Source organism: Cydia pomonella, chromosome 21 (assembly GCF_033807575.1).
Source record: "Cydia pomonella isolate Wapato2018A chromosome 21, ilCydPomo1, whole genome shotgun sequence".
NCBI lineage: Eukaryota > Metazoa > Arthropoda > Insecta > Lepidoptera > Tortricidae > Cydia > Cydia pomonella.
The window spans coordinates 4,755,992-4,776,317 of record NC_084723.1 but is presented as its reverse complement, the minus strand read 5'-3'; the positions used below and the strand labels follow the sequence as shown (position 1 = coordinate 4,776,317).

General features: G+C 40.8%; 2 protein-coding genes across 2 annotated transcripts in view; both read right to left on the bottom strand.

Annotated features, from left to right (window-relative positions):
* LOC133529674 (uncharacterized) overlaps nucleotides 1–20,326 on the bottom strand; it is a 98,501-nt gene that overhangs the window by 70,956 nt on the left and 7,219 nt on the right. The gene's annotated exons all lie outside the window — the stretch shown is intronic.
* Nucleotides 8,488–9,886, bottom strand: LOC133529884 (activity-regulated cytoskeleton associated protein 2-like). The gene has a single exon (XM_061867685.1). The coding sequence runs from the start codon at nucleotides 9,343–9,345 to the stop codon at nucleotides 8,488–8,490; it is 858 nt and encodes a 285-aa protein (XP_061723669.1). The 5' UTR covers nucleotides 9,346–9,886.

Sequence of the window (20,326 nt, the reverse complement as noted above, 5' to 3'; positions counted from 1 at the left end):
TTCTCAGGCAAAAACGCCATTAAAAAAGAATCTCATAAATTCTTTTCACACATATTCAACTTCTTATCCGTGTACTATATACCCAAACCCATACATATTTTCCTAGGCTCTTCGTTCCTGATAACTACTTTGCTATATATTCCTAAACTTGCATTGGTTTCGACACTAATAAAATGCTGCAGCATATCACTTCATTTGCAATTGTGCCAAACAAGTGCTGTTATTCAAGATTTTAAGCGGTATCGTGGTACTATTGCCGACCAGGTTTTCTAATAATGGATTCCAATTATTATTTTTTAAGAATAACTGTCTTGTGTAATCGCTAACGGTGGTCAGACTTGGTCTTTGACGGAAGCTCAGAAGTCCAAAGTCTAGGTTTGCCTGAGAGTTATCAAGCGCAGTATCTATTAGGTGTGAAATTACTCGTAAGGGATCGTGTCTGGGACACTACATCACTGACATAAATGTAGGTACTACGTACTTAGGACAGGCTATCGAGAATAAATTGTGTCCGCCATTTTCGACGTTTGACGTCTGTCACTAAGCTAAAGAATAAGCATAGGTGGCCAGAGGGGAAACTGTTATGATTATGACAACTGTTCATTTTCTGCCTACATACGCACTGTAAAGAATTTAGGTAAAATGTATTTTTATTCTTTACAAGTGTGTAAACGCGCGACTTGCAATCCGGAGGTCGCGGGTTCAAACCCCGGCTCGTACCAATGAATTTTTCGGAACTTATGTACGAAATGTTATTTGATATTTACCAGTCGCTTTTCGGTGAAGGAAAACATCGTGAGGAAACCGGACTAATCCCAACAAGGCCTAGTTTAACCCTCTGAGTTGGAAGGTCAGATGGCAGTCGCTTTCGTAAAAACTAGTGCCTACGCCAAATCTTGGGATTAGTTGTCAAAAGCGGACCCCAGGCTCCCTTGAGCCGTGGCAATATGCCGGGACAACGCTAGGAAGAAATAACAAGTGTGTTCAAATTGTTTTACATATGTGACACTGACAACATTAAAATTTATAAAAATAGTCATAAAACTCTTTCAATTTGACTGTTGTATACTCGAAGCAATGTTTATCAAATCGCGCTTGTAGCATAATATACTTTTTCGATATAAGAAAAACGCTACAAAAATTTACGAGATAAAGAGTAATATATCACTTTTGTGTGTATATTCTGCAAAAAATAAGGAAGGTAATCATTGAAGTGCGGAAACATTTTGTTAGAGATGTCGACTCTATACCTCAATGAACTACATCGATCTGGTCTGGGCTGGTCATGTCTGCCGAATACTGGAATATCGTGGTCCAAGATTACTACGGAGTGGGAGCCCCACGAGTCGAACCGAGGAGCCAGCAACGGAGGACTCCTTTTTGAGAGACTGACCAAAATTAGCATGAAACCGAGGTGAGCAGAAAATGAGGAACAAGGCCTTTTCCTACCAATGTGACTGGGTTTTACCAATTAACCTAAATAACTAAAGGAGCCATAAAATGATACTAACAAGCTTAATAGGTAATGTTACTTGAGATACAGCGTATTAGGTCGTCTTATATCAAAGGACGTCTACCTAAAAGCTTCTATCGTACCAATCTTGTTATTGAATTTTCGACGTCTTTTTAGTTAAATGCTGTAGAGAATGTAAATTTATATATTATGCTAAATAAAGTACCTAACTGAATTTACTATATTTTAAATCAAATTATGTTACAGGAAGATATTCTTTAAATTGTGACCTGATAATGTATTAACCTTTTAAGGAGTCGTAGCTTCAGATAGCGGAGATTAAAAAAAATGTACCGCTTCTTTAGATAACAATACGGTTGCCAAAAACTTAATTGGCAATATTGAGGTTTTTTCTAGGGACTTTAGCAATTGAAATCCTTTTTTTTTTTCGGTCTATAGAAAACGATCACGAACATAGGTCTAAAAACACTTTATTTTGTAACGATACACAAAAGCTAACAATATGAAAGTTGCTTCTAACTTTCAACAAATCAAAATTCAAAAACATGACTTCCGCGGTCACGAGCGCGCACAACCAACGCTTACGCACAGACCTACACCTACCAGGCTTACCTGTACGAATCACCGGGGCCTTAAGGAAGCAGGTTAATAGAAATTCACAATTCAAGCATCATTGCAACTACATAATCCTAAAATATCTCCAAAAAAAAATCAAAACATTCTTTTTTTATCCCACGTCGGTGGCAAACAAGCATACGGTCCACCTGATGATGACGTTGCTGACCCTTTAAAAACCTGTACACTCCTTTTTTGAAGAACCCCGTACTGTATACCCTCGAGAAAACCTCGAATAAAAACATGATGTTTTATGCATTATTTTGAACGTAATATACTCGTATCACTTCATTTTAAAACAAATTTGTGAAATGTATAGTCAATGCTATAGTATGACGACATAGTATTTTAAATCTCGAATCGCATCCTAGTTAAGCGACTGACAACTAATTCCGAGAAACCGCCGCACCAGCCATTTCCAAGCTTAATGCAATTGTGTGACATCGATTTTTGATAGCTGTGTCTAATTCACCAATCAAAAGCTTACTCCACAGAGTGAACTGGAATTCGTGAGCTGTAGAGAGACAAGTCTGTATAGCTTTAAACTGAATAAAAAATCCAAAATCTGGCTATAGTGTATACTTAAAGCGCCGTGAGTTCAGTTCGCAACTCGCTAATAGGGTTTCTGGTTTCTCGACATTTTTTATTTCTCGAGGCACGGCAATTTTCGACCAGGATTTCTCGAGTTTCTCGAGTATTTCGGGAAATTTTGAAAGTTTCAAAAAACACCATGTTATTTAATTTTTTTTGCTTTATTACAAATCAGACTTATAGGAGTCGTAGATGAGATCAATAATCAAACAAACGGTAGATTTTTAGATACCATAAATTGCACTTCATAATCAAAACATCAACAACAAACAAAAAAAATAGGTGCAGGCGCGGCGATGTGATATACTAAGTATAGTGTATTTCTTTAGGTATTTAACATTATATAAAAAACGACAATATGGTAGGTATTTTTTAGGCAATAATATTACAAATCAATTTAACTCGATGTGACAAACTTACAGAAGTTTTACTGCGTACTATTAAAACTTACTCTACGTAATAATGAAGCCGCTGAAATTGTGCTATTTTGCTAATAGGGATATGTATATCAGGATGATTTGAATTATCAATAGTAATTTAGTTTTGGAATATTTGCTATGACATGGCACAATAATTCGTTTTTTAGCATTAGAAAGATGATAAGCGATCTTGACCTGTCTTTTTATTGAAAAAACACTTTTGAAAAGTAAGTCACGGCAAATACGAGTAGGTAACAATCATAAATCATATAATATGATCATTTACATTATTTTGATTTCATAACTAATAATAGTTACTAATTTTATAGAACCCTTTTTCAATAAAAAAATACGACAATATTGTATAACTTTTTTCTAATGCTAGAAAAACGAAGTATAGTAAAGAACCTAAAATGAGTGAATTTTTTAAACATTTTTTTTATTTTTTATTTATTTAAACTTTATTGCACAATACATGAAGAGTACAAATGGCGGACTTAATGCCAGAAGGCATTCTCTACCAGTCAACCATGAGCCAAACCGAAAGATCCTAATTGGTGCAGGGTCAGAATACAGAGTAAAATGACAAAAAAAATATCACAAAATTACCTATATAAAATTATACGTACATAAATACTATGATACATAAATATAAATACATACATACATATATAAATATATACCCATTGTAAAACATCATGAGGACGACCTTTGAACCTTTTCAAACAGATGCTTGCGCAACATTTGAGGATATTCGTTCAAAAGTTTCAAAATATGAAATCGCTTGAAGCCAACACGACAGGGGACGGATGAAGGCAGTTTTTTTTATTTGGTCGGTTAACTAATGTTTAAAGTACCTGAAAATGTAGGAAAAAAAAAGTTTACATTTATTTATTTACCTAAAGAAATACACTATAGACACATCACGTGTTATATTTATTTATTTATTTAAACTTTATTGCACACATAAAGAAAAATGTACAAATGGCGAACTTAATGCCAAAAGGCATTGTTATACGCATTTTTTCTTTTTACTTATCACAAGATTTATTTCTTGAGTTCTCGAGGCATTTAAGTTTTTGTTCCCGCCTCGACGAAGGACAAATTTCTCGAGATTTCTCGAGCAGAAACCCTACTCGCTAAGCACTGCGCGCCAGTCGTGCGTGCCCGGGATTGCAAATATAATTGTGTAGCGGGGGTGCATGCGGGGAGAGAAGGGAAACCAGATGCGTCGTAATGAATAGACTTATATTCAGCGTAGTACAACGATGACGAACACGACGCGTTCCCCAACCGGCAAGGAGTAAGAGGCCGGAACGGAAGCACGTTTATCAAAGACGATAACTAGCTATAGCGCGTAGTTCCACCGGGGAAGCAGGGGGCTATAGGTAGCAATAATCTTTGCCTACGATTCGATACAAAATTATTTTCGGTCGGCGGACCTAACCAAATCAGGAAAAATCTTAACACCGCGATCTACGAATAGCGCGGAGCCGTATAAGCGACATCTACCGGGATATTCGGTTACTACTAGGTTCACTATTCGTCGTTGGAGGCTGCCAGTATTAGGTCCTCGTCGGAGGGTTGTTTCTGCTACTCCCTGCTAGATGGCGTTAGTAGTGGTGGTTGGGGCGCAACTGTTCGTCGTTTGTTTATGTTTCCCTTTACAGACTCCCCCTCGGTTCCTGAAGGCGACCCGACGAAGAGAACCGCGTTCCGTTTTCTTTGCGTGGTCTTCCTCTTTTGCGAATCGGCCGTACCGGCTCTGGTAGCTCCGCAGGGTCAGTTCCTTTATAGGGTTGGAGGGCGGAGGCGTGGTATACCCCGATGATGCGGTTCTGGTCCCTAGGGCTTGTAAGCTGGAATGAACTTGGTCCGTGTCGCTGTTTGACCACGTACGGTCCATCTCGTCGAGGAGCGAACTTGGCGCTATAACCTAAGCTAGCTTTGCTTAACGGATGTAGTTCAACCATCACCAAATCGCCTGGCTGGTACTTTGGGCACGCTCTCCGTTTCTGGTCCAAGTGCTCTTTGCGCCTTTCCTCGGTCATCTCCTGCACTTCCCTAGCCTTTTCAAGAGTGTCAGCTATTAGTAGCAGTCTAGGGGTTATTTCCGGTAAAAAGCTTTCGTTCTGTATGATGTGCTTAAAATCGTGCTGCACATCGTCAGGCGTACGTAGTTCCCTCGCAAACGTCAGGTACGCAGGTGTATGACCCGTAGCATTGCAGGTGGCGGTGTTCATAGCGAACCTCACGCTTGGAAGCATGGCTGCCCAGGTGGTATGATCGTTTTCCACTAGGATCGCTAGCTGTACCTTTAGATCCCTGTTCCTTCTCTCCACAGGATTGGCTTCTGGGTGGTAGAGCGGCGTGAAACCATGGTGGATCTTCAGGCAGTGAGTCATTAACTGCATGACATGGCTAATGAACTGGGTTCCGTTGTCGCTTATGAATCGACGCGGCGTGCCGTATCTCAGAATTACCTCGTTTAGCAAGGTATTCGTGCACTCTTCCGCGCTGGCTTGCTTTAGGGGGAACAGCTCTACCCAACGGGTTGCGACGTCTTCCACTATAAGGATCCAGTGGTAGCCCTCCTTGGTTTCTGGTAATGGTCCGAAGAGGTCAAAGGCGATGACCTCAAAGCGCTGATTGATCGCCGTTGTCTGGACTAGACCGGCAGGCTTAGCATTAGAGGGTTTATATCGCTGGCATTGTATGCAATTCTTGACATAGGCTTCGATTTGCGTACGCATCCCTTTCCAGTAATAACGTCTGGTTATGCGGTCAATCGTTTTCTGTGCCCCGTAATGGCCGGCCGTGGGCTGATCATGATAGACAACGATGATATTCTTCTGTTCCGCTACGGGTACGACCAGTTGTCCATCTTCGTTATCAGCAAAGGGGTTGTAACGATATAGCAGCCCATTGCTTAGGTAATACCCCTTCTTAGACCAATACTTGGCATCTTCCTCGTTACCACTCTCTAACGCTGAGGTTATTTTGGCAAGCGATTCGTCATGCCCCTGCTTGCTCCGAATCTCCTCTGCGGGCACTGTTGGTATGTCGACCGCCACTGCGCATATTCCGCATTCTTCTGCGGCTCCCGGGTCGCAGTGTGGTCGTGACAAAGCGTCTGCAACTACGTTAGTTCTTCCCTTTATATATTTAATAGTGAGGTCTTGAGCCTGTAACTGCAGAGCCCATCTTGCTAGTCGACCAGTGGGGGATTTCAAGGACATCAACCACCTAAGAGCTTGGTGGTCTGTCAGCACGGTGGTATGGCACCCGTCTATGTACCCTCGGAATTTGCCCACGGCCCATACTACCGCCAAGGCTTCCCGCTCTGTGGTGGTGTAGTTTCGCTCTGCAGATTTCAATAGGCGGCTGGCGTATTCCACCGGGTGCTCGTCCTCTTGCTCCCCCTGCACCAGGACGGCTCCGATAGCATAGCTACTGGCGTCTGTTTTGATTAGGTACGGTCTGGTTTCGTCGGCTTGGGCGAGCACAGGACTTGTCGCCAGGAGCTCCCGTAGCTTATTGAAGGCGTGGTCTTGCGCTTCCTTCCAGTCCCACTTCATGTTTTTCTTCGTGAGTCGAGTTAGTGGCTCGGCTATTTTGGCAAAGTTCGGGATGAATCTCCTGTACCAGGAGCACATTTGGAGGAACGAGAGCAAGTGCTTCATGCTGCGTGGTGGCGGTAAGCTGGTAATGGCGCTTACTTTGTCGGGGTCAGTTTCCAGACCTGAGGGCGTTATGTAGTGGCCTAGATACTTGACCTTGGCGCAGCAGAACCGGCACTTCTCTTTATTGACTGTAAGGTTGTATTCTTTTAGCAGGGAGAAAACTTCCTGCAGGTCAGATAAGTGAGCCTCTAAGGTCGGGGACAAGACGATGAGATCATCCAGATAAACTATCAGCTTGATGTTGCTTAGCTGGATGCGGAATCGGTCCATGAGGCGCTGAAATGTCGCCGGGGCGTTTCGTAACCCGAATGGCATGCGATTGAAGGCGTATGTCCCGAACGGAGTGATGAAGCAAGTTTTAGGCTGGTCCTCTTCCCTTACTTTGATCTGCCAGTAGCCGGACTTGAGGTCGAGTGTGGACATAAACGGAGTTCGCTTGGCATTGTGTAGTAGGTCGTCAATGCGTGGCAGAGGGTAGTTGTCCGGAGTGGTAATGGAGTTCAGCTGTCGGTAGTCCACACAAACTCTGGTGGTGCCATCTTTTTTGGGGACAAGTACTACCGGGGCCGACCAGGGTGAGGTACATGGCGATATTATTCCTTCGGCCAGCATCTTGGTAACCTCTTCCCGCAGGACTTGAGTCTTAGTAGGTGAAAGACGATACGGGGGTACCGCAACGGGACCATGGGTGCCAGTGTCTATAATGTGTTCCGTCTGAGTCGTCGGTTTTCCGTTTGGCACAAAAACGCTTGCATTGGCCTCGATGAGTGCTTGCACCTTCTCCTCGGAGGCGGAATCCGGAGCAGCGTCGAATGCGCAGATCGACGAGTCTGGGAATAAGTTCGCGGAATCAGGCGACAACGTAACTGTTTGTTCTTCTATTTGACGGCACGCATCCTCAAAGAGAGTTTCTTCTACCAGGCGATGCCCGTCGAAGGTTATGACGTTTCTTTCGTCATAAGTTTTCCTTTTAGTTGGCGCAAGATCAATCCTGTATAGAGGTCCATAGATCTGGTTGTCTTGACCCGTTCGGCTTGCTTCGGGCTTTGCCGGAATCTCCCATACGGTAGGTTGATATGCAGGTGCTGGTCCAAAAGTAGCAAAGTCTTCGCTGTACAGTTCGTTCGGATTCATTTCCTCACCCTTAAAATGCCAGGTGAATTGAGGCAGATCCAGGACTATGAGTCCATCCTGGATGAAGCCTACTCCTAAGAGTGTTCGGTGTGATCTGGATTCTGGTAGGGCTAGGAACATAGTCGGGATTGTTCGGCCCCCCAGCTCGACGTCGACGACAGTCGTCAGGACGGGTCGCGACTGGGGTATCCCATCACCCAGTGTGACGATGGCTCGTTGCGAAGTGAAGGTACACCCTGCCTGCCGTAGGTGGCGGAACAATTCTGGCGACGCGAGGCTCGACTTGGCACCTGTGTCCACTAGGGCTCCCTCTGTTTTCCCTTTGGTCGAGATGAAAACTAGCGGCCTCTCACGGGTATCCAGTTGCACACCGAGTGCACTAAAGCTGGTTCCAATAGAGGCGCTTCCCCTCGTCTTGTGACATGTAGAGCAGTTGCTTCGGACGACTCCGGGAGCGCCACACCCATAGCAAGAAAACTTGGGTGCTACGAGAGCGGCGGAAGAGGAACTCGGTGGTGCTGATGTCTGCTTATCGGTGCCAGCAGGTGCGTTGGACGTGGCCTTGGCATGTTCATCCGCATTCTTCCAGTGAATGGCCGGGTAGCTTGCAGTACCGGCAGCGTTGTCTGGGTTTTCTTTGCGAAGAGACTGGAACGTGCGCAGCCTCCGGCAACGCAGATGATGCTGAAGCAGCAGTCGAGGCAGCAGTCGAGGCAGAGGTGGGGTTGGCATTTTTCCAAGTGTCCCGCAGTCGCTCCGCAGCTACCGCGTCCTCCAGGAACTTGTCATACGTAGTGAACGACGTTCTCGGGACCTTCTCTTGAATATACGGCATTAGGAGACCGTAAATGAGGTCCAGCTGCTGGGTCTCTAGTAATTCTGGACGCGGTAGTAGTGAAAACAGCATCCGCTTTTTAGACACGAAAGCCTCTGTTGTCTCATCGGTTTTTTGTTTGACGCTCGTAATCTCCATGCATATGAGGTACGCCGGCTTCTTAGGTGCGAAGGTCCTACGCAGGCGCTCTTGGAAGTCGTCCCATGTGACGATCTTGTCTCGCATACCCTGCCACCATGTCGCTGCGGCACCCTTAAGGAGGAGTGGAAGACCTGTGAGCGCGTCTTCATCCGATATGCGCTCAGCTCGTTTATACGTGTTGACGGCAGCCAAAAATGCCTCCACGACGTCGGTTTCCTTCGTTCCGTCGTATGTGAGTGTGCAGCGTGTCAGGGACCCAGGCTTCGGTGCCATGGCTGCCATCATACGTTCAAACTGTTCCTCCGTCAGTGACACTGCCATATTCGCGGGCTTCCTCGGTTTCCGTACTGCCCGCGCTGGTTTGGTTACTAGTCTGGGCCCTGAAGATCTGCGCTTCGGTGAGACAGACTTGGATGGCGGTGTGGACACCTCCGGATTTCCTTCTTCCTTCATAGGTTACGACGGCACCTCCAGCAATGAGTGCGTGAGCTCGCTACGCCCCACGTTGGGCGCCAGATGTAGCGGGGGTGCATGCGGGGAGAGAAGGGAAACCAGATGCGTCGTAATGAATAGACTTATATTCAGCGTAGTACAACGATGACGAACACGACGCGTTCCCCAACCGGCAAGGAGTAAGAGGCCGGAACGGAAGCACGTTTATCAAAGACGATAACTAGCTATAGCGCGTAGTTCCACCGGGGAAGCAGGGGGCTATAGGTAGCAATAATCTTTGCCTACGATTCGATACAAAATTATTTTCGGTCGGCGGACCTAACCAAATCAGGAAAAATCTTAACACCGCGATCTACGAATAGCGCGGAGCCGTATAAGCGACATCTACCGGGATATTCGGTTACTACTAGGTTCACTATTCGTCGTTGGAGGCTGCCAGTATTAGGTCCTCGTCGGAGGGTTGTTTCTGCTACTCCCTGCTAGATGGCGTTAGTAGTGGTGGTTGGGGCGCAACTGTTCGTCGTTTGTTTATGTTTCCCTTTACAATTGTTATTAAATTGTTATTTTTTAATCATATTTTATAAAAAAGTATTCGATGAGTTTGTTAAAATATGATTGCGCATTTTTTTTTGCAAACATTGTAACAAATTTTAATACACCTACTTTCGTGATTTTGTTTGTATCGAGCGAACGTTGTTTAATCAGGCTTAAAATCTTAGTTACCAGAGAAAGGCGTCAAGATTTCTATTCATATTTTGTGGTAACTGTATTATGATCTACAAAACCGGACAAGTGCGAAGTGAAGAACCTTTGTTCTTGACAGACAGACAAACGGACGGACGGACAGCAAAGTGATCCTATAAGGTTTCCCTTTTTTTATTGAGGTACAAAACCCTAAAAAAGGGCTATGATTTTACAAAAACTGCTGTCTGAACTCACGGCACCGGTACCTTAAACAATAAACTCATAAAAAGAAGAGTGCCTCTGTAAATAATAACGTAAGTAATTAAAATGCTATTTTATTGTATACTTGCACGTGCTAGTATACTTATGTACATACGTATGGCAAATAAATGATTTGACTTTGACTTTGAACATGTCATAATGACAATAATAGAACATTTTCTCCGGGTCTGGGGTCTCCTATGTTACATTTCAATCAAAGGTTACTCTTACAGATACCTAACGAGGTCACCTGTCCAACAAGTTTTCCAAAATATGGCAATGCAATTAGTAGGCCTACTTAATTTATTTATTAATCACACGGAGAAAATCTATGCAAAACACAAATCAATGTTTACATTACTGCGGAATTAGAAAGATGGCAGCTGTAAAAATGTAAATTTAGGACTTTTATTGGCACTTTCACTCGGTCTAGTCGAGTGACACACATTAGCGGTTAGCATGCGAGTGTGCCAGGCCGTATATTGAGATGTCGGCGCATCAAATGACTGTGAGACTGATATCTATGTCAACTGGGCTATTCGACTTTGATGCATGATTTGCATGCCATATTAGTGAAGCGGCTGGGTGGAGTACCCTCACTGTGGTGCCGAGGAACAGAGTATCCGACATACTTTCCAAAAGTGCACATCTAAATACTCGATATACTGGAGGCCCCGTGGAAAACCTGATAAAAGAAACTACGAGCACGACGAACAGCACAGCGGATGTCATTTCAGATCTAGAGCAGAGCCCAACTGGGAAAGTATCTCCACCTACACCTTACAGAAAACCGCAGCCAAATAACACTAGACCTAGATAGTGTTGTGTTCCTGTCGGTGAGTAAGGTTGCCAGAGCTTAACGAGGGTGCGGAGTGTTACGGTCGGCAACACGCATGTAACCTCTGGAGTTTCAGGCGTATATAAGCTACGGAGACTGCTTACTAAGTTGTAAGCTGTAACCCTGGCAAGCACTGCCGAATTTCACTTACACTTATTGGATTATAATGAAATTTTGCACATACAATGACATGAGGCATATATCTAAGGCTTAAATTAGATAACATTGCTACACCTTATAAAACAAACGAAATAAAGCAAAAACTAGATTTGTATGAAAAATTCTCTTAATTTTTTGTAACTATGGTATCTGAGGCTAATTATAGCCCTAATTATATTAAGGTATAGGATAAGTCCTACTGAAAGTACAAAGTTTCAGAGCAATTTAGCTAGTCGTTTTAAAATGAGAGCGTAACTAGGTACGTTTGTATGGAGAACCGAGCTTGCTAGGGACCCTCAAACATTGAGTCAATACTACTACAAGAATTTCTATCTTAAATCTCTAAATTAGGTAGCCATCTGAACTTTAACTCCTCACAAGATCTGTCAACATAAAGGCTAACCCAAATCCAACAAACCATCAAGTTCGTGTTTAACTGGACTATAACTTTGCCAATATTCTCATCGCGTCTAGATACTACTGCAATAAGCAAGACAAATAGCAAGCACAATGCAGTTGAGTTATATTAGGTACGGTGTGACTACTGGGTGACCGAAGTCATGTTTGAGATAGGATTAATAGGAGAGTGGACGACGGCTTATATTCTATTGTTTAGTATTGTAGTATGTTATTAAGCCCTCTCAGTGGGAAGGTTTGGCAGCAGATTGGGCTGAGTGGCGCAGGCTGGTGCAGGGCAATGTGCGCGATTTAGTGGAGCAACGTAAGGCTGACCTCGACGCTAAACGCGACGAGCTGAAAACACGCCAGCCTGCGTCCATTCACTGCTGGTGCTGGTGTACTCACGTGCCCTCAATGTGCACGGGGGTTCACCTCGAAGATCGGCTACGTCAGACATCTTCGGGCACTTGAGCGCCGAGCTAACTAGGAGTCCAAGTGGTCGCCATGGTCGTAATCGGCCGGAAGGATCATCATCATCATCATGTTAAATAAAGAATTACTTATAATAGTTATAGTCAGTGTTGGCCGAACGTTCATTGAATTGACCATTAACCAGGGTTCGAAATTATCCAGATAATTTTAGTCTTGGATGATTATGGCGATAATTCTCAGATAAATAACAATAAATATCACGGTTCAATTTGTAATGGTTAATGGTCAATTCTTATTAACGTTCGGCCAACATTGGTTATAGTACAGTCAGCATCAAAAGTAGCGGATCAAACAACGCTTCATAAGTATCTACCATTCTGTAACAGTTTACCAAAAAGTGGAGTATTCAATATAAAACTACTAAGACTGTAAAAGATATATTATTGAACGTGAATTTTAGAAATTTATCTTTATTTAGAAAAGTTATCTGGGATGTCAGATACTTTTGGCGCGTTGTTTCATCCGCTACTATTGATGCTGACTGTACTATCTGTATTTTCAAACATGGTGCCTAACGAAGAGCGGTGTCTCCCGACATAGGCGTTTTTTGATTACCGGGCGGCTCCATCCCCTTAGATCATTTTGTAAAGCTAATTTACTAAATAAATAATTTTATAAGTATTTGTAAGTAAATACAAACGTCGTCTTCATATTCTATCAAATGACTTCAATATCACCGAAATCGGCTAATGGACTGATGAGTAATTACTACATAATCACAGCGTTTTGGGGTAAATTTAGCTCCGAAAGCGTCGTTCCTAGCCAAACCTAACACAAAAACAGCGCCATCCAAGACAGTGGTAAATAGCATATACCATATTTTAATGATTGTTATGTGGCGTTTGTGGCTGGTTTTCGAAATTGAGCAAAGTATCAAAATTAAAGTGATGTTTATGATTACAAATAACATAAAATATATAGCTTAAGTTACATTTGAGAATAAAAACCGTTTTTTTTTGTATAGAGATAGCCAAGGTAAGTTTAGCCAAATTTTATAGCCAAACATTAATTCTAATTCACAATCATTCACATTCAATGCTATAATAATATTATTAGGACTACCTGGTATTCAAATTTAAATAACACTCCGAAGTTGATTTAGGATTATATTATTATTAAAGGACGCTTTGAAAATTAAAACACGGTAAAGATTTTAAATAAACAAAGCAAGAATTAACATATAATTTTCTGCACGAACGGTTTTTGGTCTTAATCCTTGAGGATCAACTCAAGGGCCAGAAATAATACCATTCTATCGTAGAGTTACGAATACCCACATAGGTTAAGTATTGGCGTTCCAAAATTGAAACGCTTACCGTGTGACAAATTGTACAACTTGCCTTTAGTCGCACCTGGGCAAGGGAAAAATGTGCACGTGCTAACGAGCTTGCCGCTCATCGAAAGAGAAAGAAACAAGCTCATGTTTAACAAAGATAAATGGAATGCGAAAATTAATAAAAAAGCGGCCAAGTGCGAGTCGGACTCGCCCATGAGGGGTTCCGTACCATTTATGACGTATTAAAAAAAACTACTTACTAGATCTGGTTCAAACCAATTTTCGGTGGAAGTTTGCATGGTAATGTATATCATATATTTTTTTTAGATTTTTATTCTGTTATTTTAGAAGTTACAGGGGGGGGGGGGGGACACACATTTTTTCACTTTGGAAGTGTCTCTCGCGCAAACTATTAAGTTTAGAAAAAAATGATATTAGAAACCTAAATATCATTTTTGAAGACCTATCCCTAGATACCCCACACGTATGGGTTGATGAAAAAAAAATTTTTTTTTTAATTTTTATGACGTATTAAAAAAAAACTACTTACTAGATCTCGTTCAAACCAATTTTCGGTGGAAGTTTGCATGGGAATGGTTTTTCATTCTGTTATTTTAGAAGTTACGGGGGGGGGCACACATTTTTTCACTTTGGAAGTGTCTCTCGCGCAAACTATTCAGTTTAGAAAAAAATTATATTAGAAACCTAAATATCATTTTAAAGGGGATCCCTTTCTTTCCCATATTCTTATTGTTCCGAATTTCGATAGTCAGAAATTGATATCCATATAATTAAAGAACATAAAGATCAATAGTCATAATTTTTGCTAAGCATAACGTTTAATAGTTCGAACATTATCATTCTATAATATTAAATACTATAATCGCAAAAGTTATAAAATTGATTAGTATAACATTCTAAGGCCTATGCATTAATATTCAGAAATATTTTAAGGCATACATTTTAACGGACTAATGGTTATTATTCATATAGTTTTAATTACTAAAGTGAATTACACAAAACATGAACAAAAAATCATGTTTCCCCAGGTAGGTTCGTTAGTTACTTTGTGTCCCTCAGAGCGAAAATAGGAGTCCCGCGAAGCGGGGCTCCGTCGACTCGTTGACGGCACGAAATGTATTAATAAGTTACATGAAATATAGGAAACAGAGGTAAACTCAGTAAGCCAAACAAAAAATCATGTTTCCCCGGGTAGGTTCGTTAGTTACCTTGTGTCCCTCAGAGCGAAAATAGGAGTCCCGCGAAGCGGGGCTCCGTCGACTCGTTGGCGGCACGAAATGGATTAATAAGTTACATGAAATATAGGATATCAAGTGAATATCGATCATTATACCTTGCGAAAATAGACCTTACGACAATTATTATAAACAAGTTTATTACCTTCTACATTATGTAATGATATAGAATCTGAGCTTTGAATATTATGACCGACAAATATTATGACTAACAATAATGATGACCTGCAAAAATCGGATCTACAATTAATGTCGTTAAATTTTATGACTATTAACAATATGACTAATAAAAATTATGGTAGAAAACGTTATGGACTGAGAAAATCGGAACTAAAAATTTATGGGAACCAATAGAGACTCCATTTTAAAGACCTATCCTATAGATACCCCACACGTATGGGTTTGATGAAAAAAGATTTTTTGAGTTTCAGTTCTAAGTATGGGGAACCCCCAAAATTTATTGTTTTTTTTCTATTTTTGTGTAAACATCATAATGCGGTTCATAGAATACATCTACTTACCAAGTTTGAACAGTATAGCTTTTATAGTTTCGGAAAAAAGTGGCTGTGACAGAATCGGACAGACAGACGGACATGACGAATCTATAAGGGTTCCGTTTTTTGCCATTTGGCTACGGAACCCTAAAAATAACAAATTTCTACGTAGGTATAAAAATAATTACATATGGAAGTATTTTTTGTGTTCCTTAGGTATGAGTAGAATAGCATATTTATAGTTATACACGGTGTAACACAAGGAAATTGAAAGATATTATCTATATCTATTAGAAACTAAAATATCATATAAACTATTCTGGATTTCGCCTAGTTTCAGAGTTAATACCAATTTAAAAAACATCTTCTTATTGTAAATTAGTGGAAAACGCCTTTTTGATGCCGATGATGCCATTATGGGGCGTAGTCTGAATATCCTTATTGATAGATATCAAAAAGTGACAAGTATCCTTTGCAAAAACTAGGTTTTACAAAAAAAAAATCATTTTCAGTGCCAGTTTTACTATAAAATTAATTTTTATGTACATTCAAACATTTGAAAAAAAAAAACTTTTTTTTCGTGAAATTTACTTAAACTCATAATTTTTTTCCTTCTTTTTTTTTCCACAGGCAACTAAAACTCATCGAGACAATTCTAAAAACCCCAAACACAATTACCTATAGGTTGCGTTGTTTAATCACAGAGTTCCTATGGCTACCTCCTGTTTCCATCATCAGATCAGCTTGATGGTACCATAATATTGCATTGTCACCCGACTTACAAATGTACGCAAATTTTCAGCTTCATCGGAAACCGGGAAGTGGGTCAAATTTAGCTTGCAAGATTTGTCCCATACATTTTTTTTTTTTCAAGTTGAATAAAAGCTTGTAAAAACTAACTAACTGCTTTGGTTCAGCGATCCAAAAAGAATCTTGGCCTCCGGAATGAGAGAACGCCACCTATCCCGATCCAGCGCGGTTTCCTGCCATGAATTGGCATTCAGCCGACGCAGGTCCGCCTCCACGACATCACACCAGCGGTACCTGGGGCGCTCGATCGGTCGACGGCCGGTTGGTCGCCCCAAGTACGCTTCCTTGACTGCCCAATGATTGTTTCAGAAAAAAATGCAATAGGACCGTCAAAGACAATTTGCCTCTAGTGTCCCGTTGTCAATTTGAGGGATACTCGTAAACGACCATGGGCAACTTTGTATGCAGCTTGGTCCAAAAACCAACAGAAACGAGAGTTAGATGTTTCTATGTTCTTTATTTCGTTCTATGGGCGCTCTGCAGCAATTAATTTACTTACTTGAACTCTATTGCCTAGGTAATAAGGGTGATGACATTTTGATTAAAATACAAATATCTCAGTTCTGGAATGGAATTCCCCTTGGTGCCCAGAGAACGAAATGAAGTACATAGAAATACCCATCTAATGACCTAATTCTCAGCTCTGTTGTTTTTTAGACCGTTTTGACGCAAAGTCCTTTGAACGCGGCATCTGTACGTTCTTACCTTAGGTCTATGCTATGTATTCTATTTATCTTTATACTTGGGTGGATGTTGGGATTGCGGAGAACCTTTCATTAACGTTCCTTCTCGATTGATCCTTTTATATCGAACGAAGAAAACATCGGTAGACGTTTACACATTGAGGGTAATCCCCTAATCTTGTCCATGTATAGAAATGTCCCGAAAAATCTTATAAATGATCAGCTAAATTTAATACTTATCTACCTTAAAGACTGCAACTGGCCATTTGCGAGCTCAGGCCGCGTAGCCAACGTTACAATCGTTAACGCTCCGTTGCGTAGCGTAGTCATCTCTCTCTATCACTCCTCCATATTAATGCGACAGTGACAGTTGCGTTTCGTTCGCCACGGAGCGTGAACGATATGCACTTTGGCTACGCGGGCAGTAACTTAGTACGCAGTGAGATCGTTGCGCGCTCGCTCTCAAATCTTCTTTGAAATTATGACGTTTACTTAACACTTGCACACTTACTAATCTTATCTTAGTCTGACTCTAGGGCCCTTAGGTCCTGTCTAATATACACGAAACTTTTATTTGTAATCTGCACAAGTTCAAAGCTGTTTACCTCTACTTGTGTTGCTGTTTTTTTATATTGTTTTCTTTTATTGAGGTGCGCAATAAAGAGTATTTGTAATGTATTGTACTTATTGTTATTTTAGAATTTATAACTAAGTTCTATGCGACTCGCGTCATAAATAAATACTTAAGTAAAAGTGTGACATTATTTTAATGTAAGTACTTAACTGAAAAAATTCAATTCCAACTTCCTCGCGTTGTCCCAGCATTTTGCCACGGCTCGTGCAATGATTTTGCAAAGACGACTGAAGGCGACTGAAGATAATTTAAAAATAATGATCTAAGATCGAAGTCTTGGCACTTTGACTACAGCTTTGAATCAAAATGCCTACAAAGTACACAAAACCAGTCTACGCATAATAGTCATAACTTCCAAATTCAGATCAAGTAGGATTAAAGCAGAACGGATATTAATATTTACAGATATCTTTGCAAAGAGGAGATTATTTCAAGCAAACAATATAAATGATGTATATTTCGAAACCCGCAGAATTTATAATATAGATTACGTGAACAAATAGGTAGTACGAGCAGTAATAAATAAATAATAAATATAATGGGACACCTTTATACAACATCGCCGTCAAAAAGGCATTTTGCACTAAGTAACGATAAAAAGATGTCTGTTTTTGTAAGTGGCTTGAACTTGAACATTTTTGGTACTCTGAAAATAGGCGAATTCCAAAAAAGCATACGGCCCGCCTCATGGTAAGCAGTTTCCGTAGCCTATGTACGCCTGCAACTCGACACTATGAGTAGGGTCTAGTGTTATTTGGCTGCAGTTTTCTGTAAGGTGGAGGTACTTCCTCAGTTGGGCTCCGCTCTAGATCTAGAATGACATCCGCTGTGCTGTGCCCTATCACACAAAGCGAGATGACATTCACAATGCCCATACCTCTCTTTTGGACGTAGTATAAGGACATACCCGGGTCCAAACATTTTACATATTTCAACCAATTTAACAAAAAAAAAAACCATAACAAATTATGCATTTAAATCTACCTCAAGAATCGTTCTATCGATAGGCGAAAACCGTATGGAAATCTGATTAGTAGTTTTGAGTTCCGCAATTCCGGGGACGTTTTATAAGATGTAGATTTGACGTTTTCCGCTAGATTTGCGGATGCTAGGTGGCGTGAAAGTCGTGCATATAGCGAATACCACTAACGTAATATTTTTTTTTTTAAAGATAAACTAGTCTTAGAAATTCTAAAGCACGTAATCTAGTTATATTCGCAAGTTGTGTAAACAAACTGGTACTTAAATAAAAGTTTATTTGTCTCGAGTTGAAAACCCAATATCCAATGGAAGCCTCAACGTGGGCTTAAAAGGATAAAATAAAAGCTGCAATAAGCTCGAAACTTTCGTTATAACTTTCGCAATCTTTAAAGCACACATTAAATACTTGGGTATAGTTTAATGAAAATTTTGTCAATAATGGAAATCATTATTTTTGACGACCAGTCTGCCCTAGTGGGTAGTGACCCTGCCTATGAAGCCGATGGTCCCGGGTTCAAAATCAACCCCAGGTTCTTCACTTGCGGCACAAAAGGTATAACTACTTGCTCATACTGGATAGGGGCTAAGTACGTCGTGTCCGTCAAAGACAGCAAGCGCGCACTACCAAGTATGATGGCCTGACATTTGGTGGGGTTCACTGCAATGCCATAACAACGTGACCAGGTAGATATGAAGTTAAGATCAGCGATCAAATCATATTATACATATACATATATATCAAGTATACATATTTATATATTATGTATATCGTCCGAGTACCTACCCACAACACAAGCCTTCTTGAGCTTACTGTGGGGCTTAGTCAATTTGTGTAATAATGTACTATAATATTTATTTATTTATTATGCAACCTGGAGTTACTAGAGTGACCTGTACCCCTAGTGTAAAGTTATTCGATAGTGTGACGTGCGCTGTTTCTAAATCCCGTACAAAATGAGACTTCACGCAAACGCGTCCGTCACTTCACGCTATCGAATAAATTTATACTAGGGGTTCTGTTATAGTTTTCTTATCCAATCGCGCAAATATAAATTTAGTACATTACGGTACACGACAAGTAAAAGCCAGTAAAAGCCGTTCGCTTTGTCTAAGGGTTGACAAAAAATATACTGTATTTACTTGGAACTGGAACCAACCACATCCGTTGCCATCCACCTGTCATAGCTTAAACACCATACGGTCCTTATTGACCGACTTGAAGGTTGTTTAAGAACCTAGTTAATTTTTAATAAGCAGTGTACAAACGGACTCTATTGGACAATTTTTATTAAGACCTGTCAAACTTAAGTTTGCAGATATAGTCTCTATTATATTGGCACAAGGTCTGATTTAGGTTGGCGGGAAAATGTGTATCTAACTTAAACCTATAGTAAAATCAAGCACGCGAATAGGTAGTGCCCTCTCTGTCACACCTATTCGCCGCAGGTAGGTATGACAGAGTGCACACTACGTATTCATATAGTCGTCATGGTGCATGGGCTATGGTCATTAGTACTTCTTGGTCACTGGTTGGCGTCATAAAAACGGGGTCAGAGACATGTATACAGTTTTACACTTTATTGTAATGGTACAAGGTACAAAATTGTGTAGATTTATCAGTTTATAAGGTTGAAAAATGAATGCGAAAGTTTCATCGTGTATTTAAGATATCAACTTTCGAGGCGATAATAAACATTACGTGTTTGAAAATAGAATATCAATTCCGCTAACAAATATTTACCAACTTCAACTTTTTTCACGATACCTAATGATTCAAAACCAAACCGACTTTTCTCAGATAAGAAAAATCCTTGTTAAGCATTTCAATGGCTGATTTTTGCCAGATAAGAAAAGGAAACTCTTCTTCATTTGAAAATAAAGCTTGAGTCAATCTGTGTAAGACTCGTTTTATATTGACTTTAGAAAGAAAATGAGTTGTTAAAATAAGAGGTTTTTCTTCTAAATCGTGGTGTAAAAGTTTGGAAATTAATCTTCCAAATATAAAGCTCTCTGA

What these genes read in the sequence shown, in the direction of transcription:
- LOC133529884 (XM_061867685.1), bottom strand. Translation starts at nt 9,345, where the DNA reads ATGAAGGAAGAAGGAAATCCGGAGGTGTCCACACCGCCATCCAAGTCT.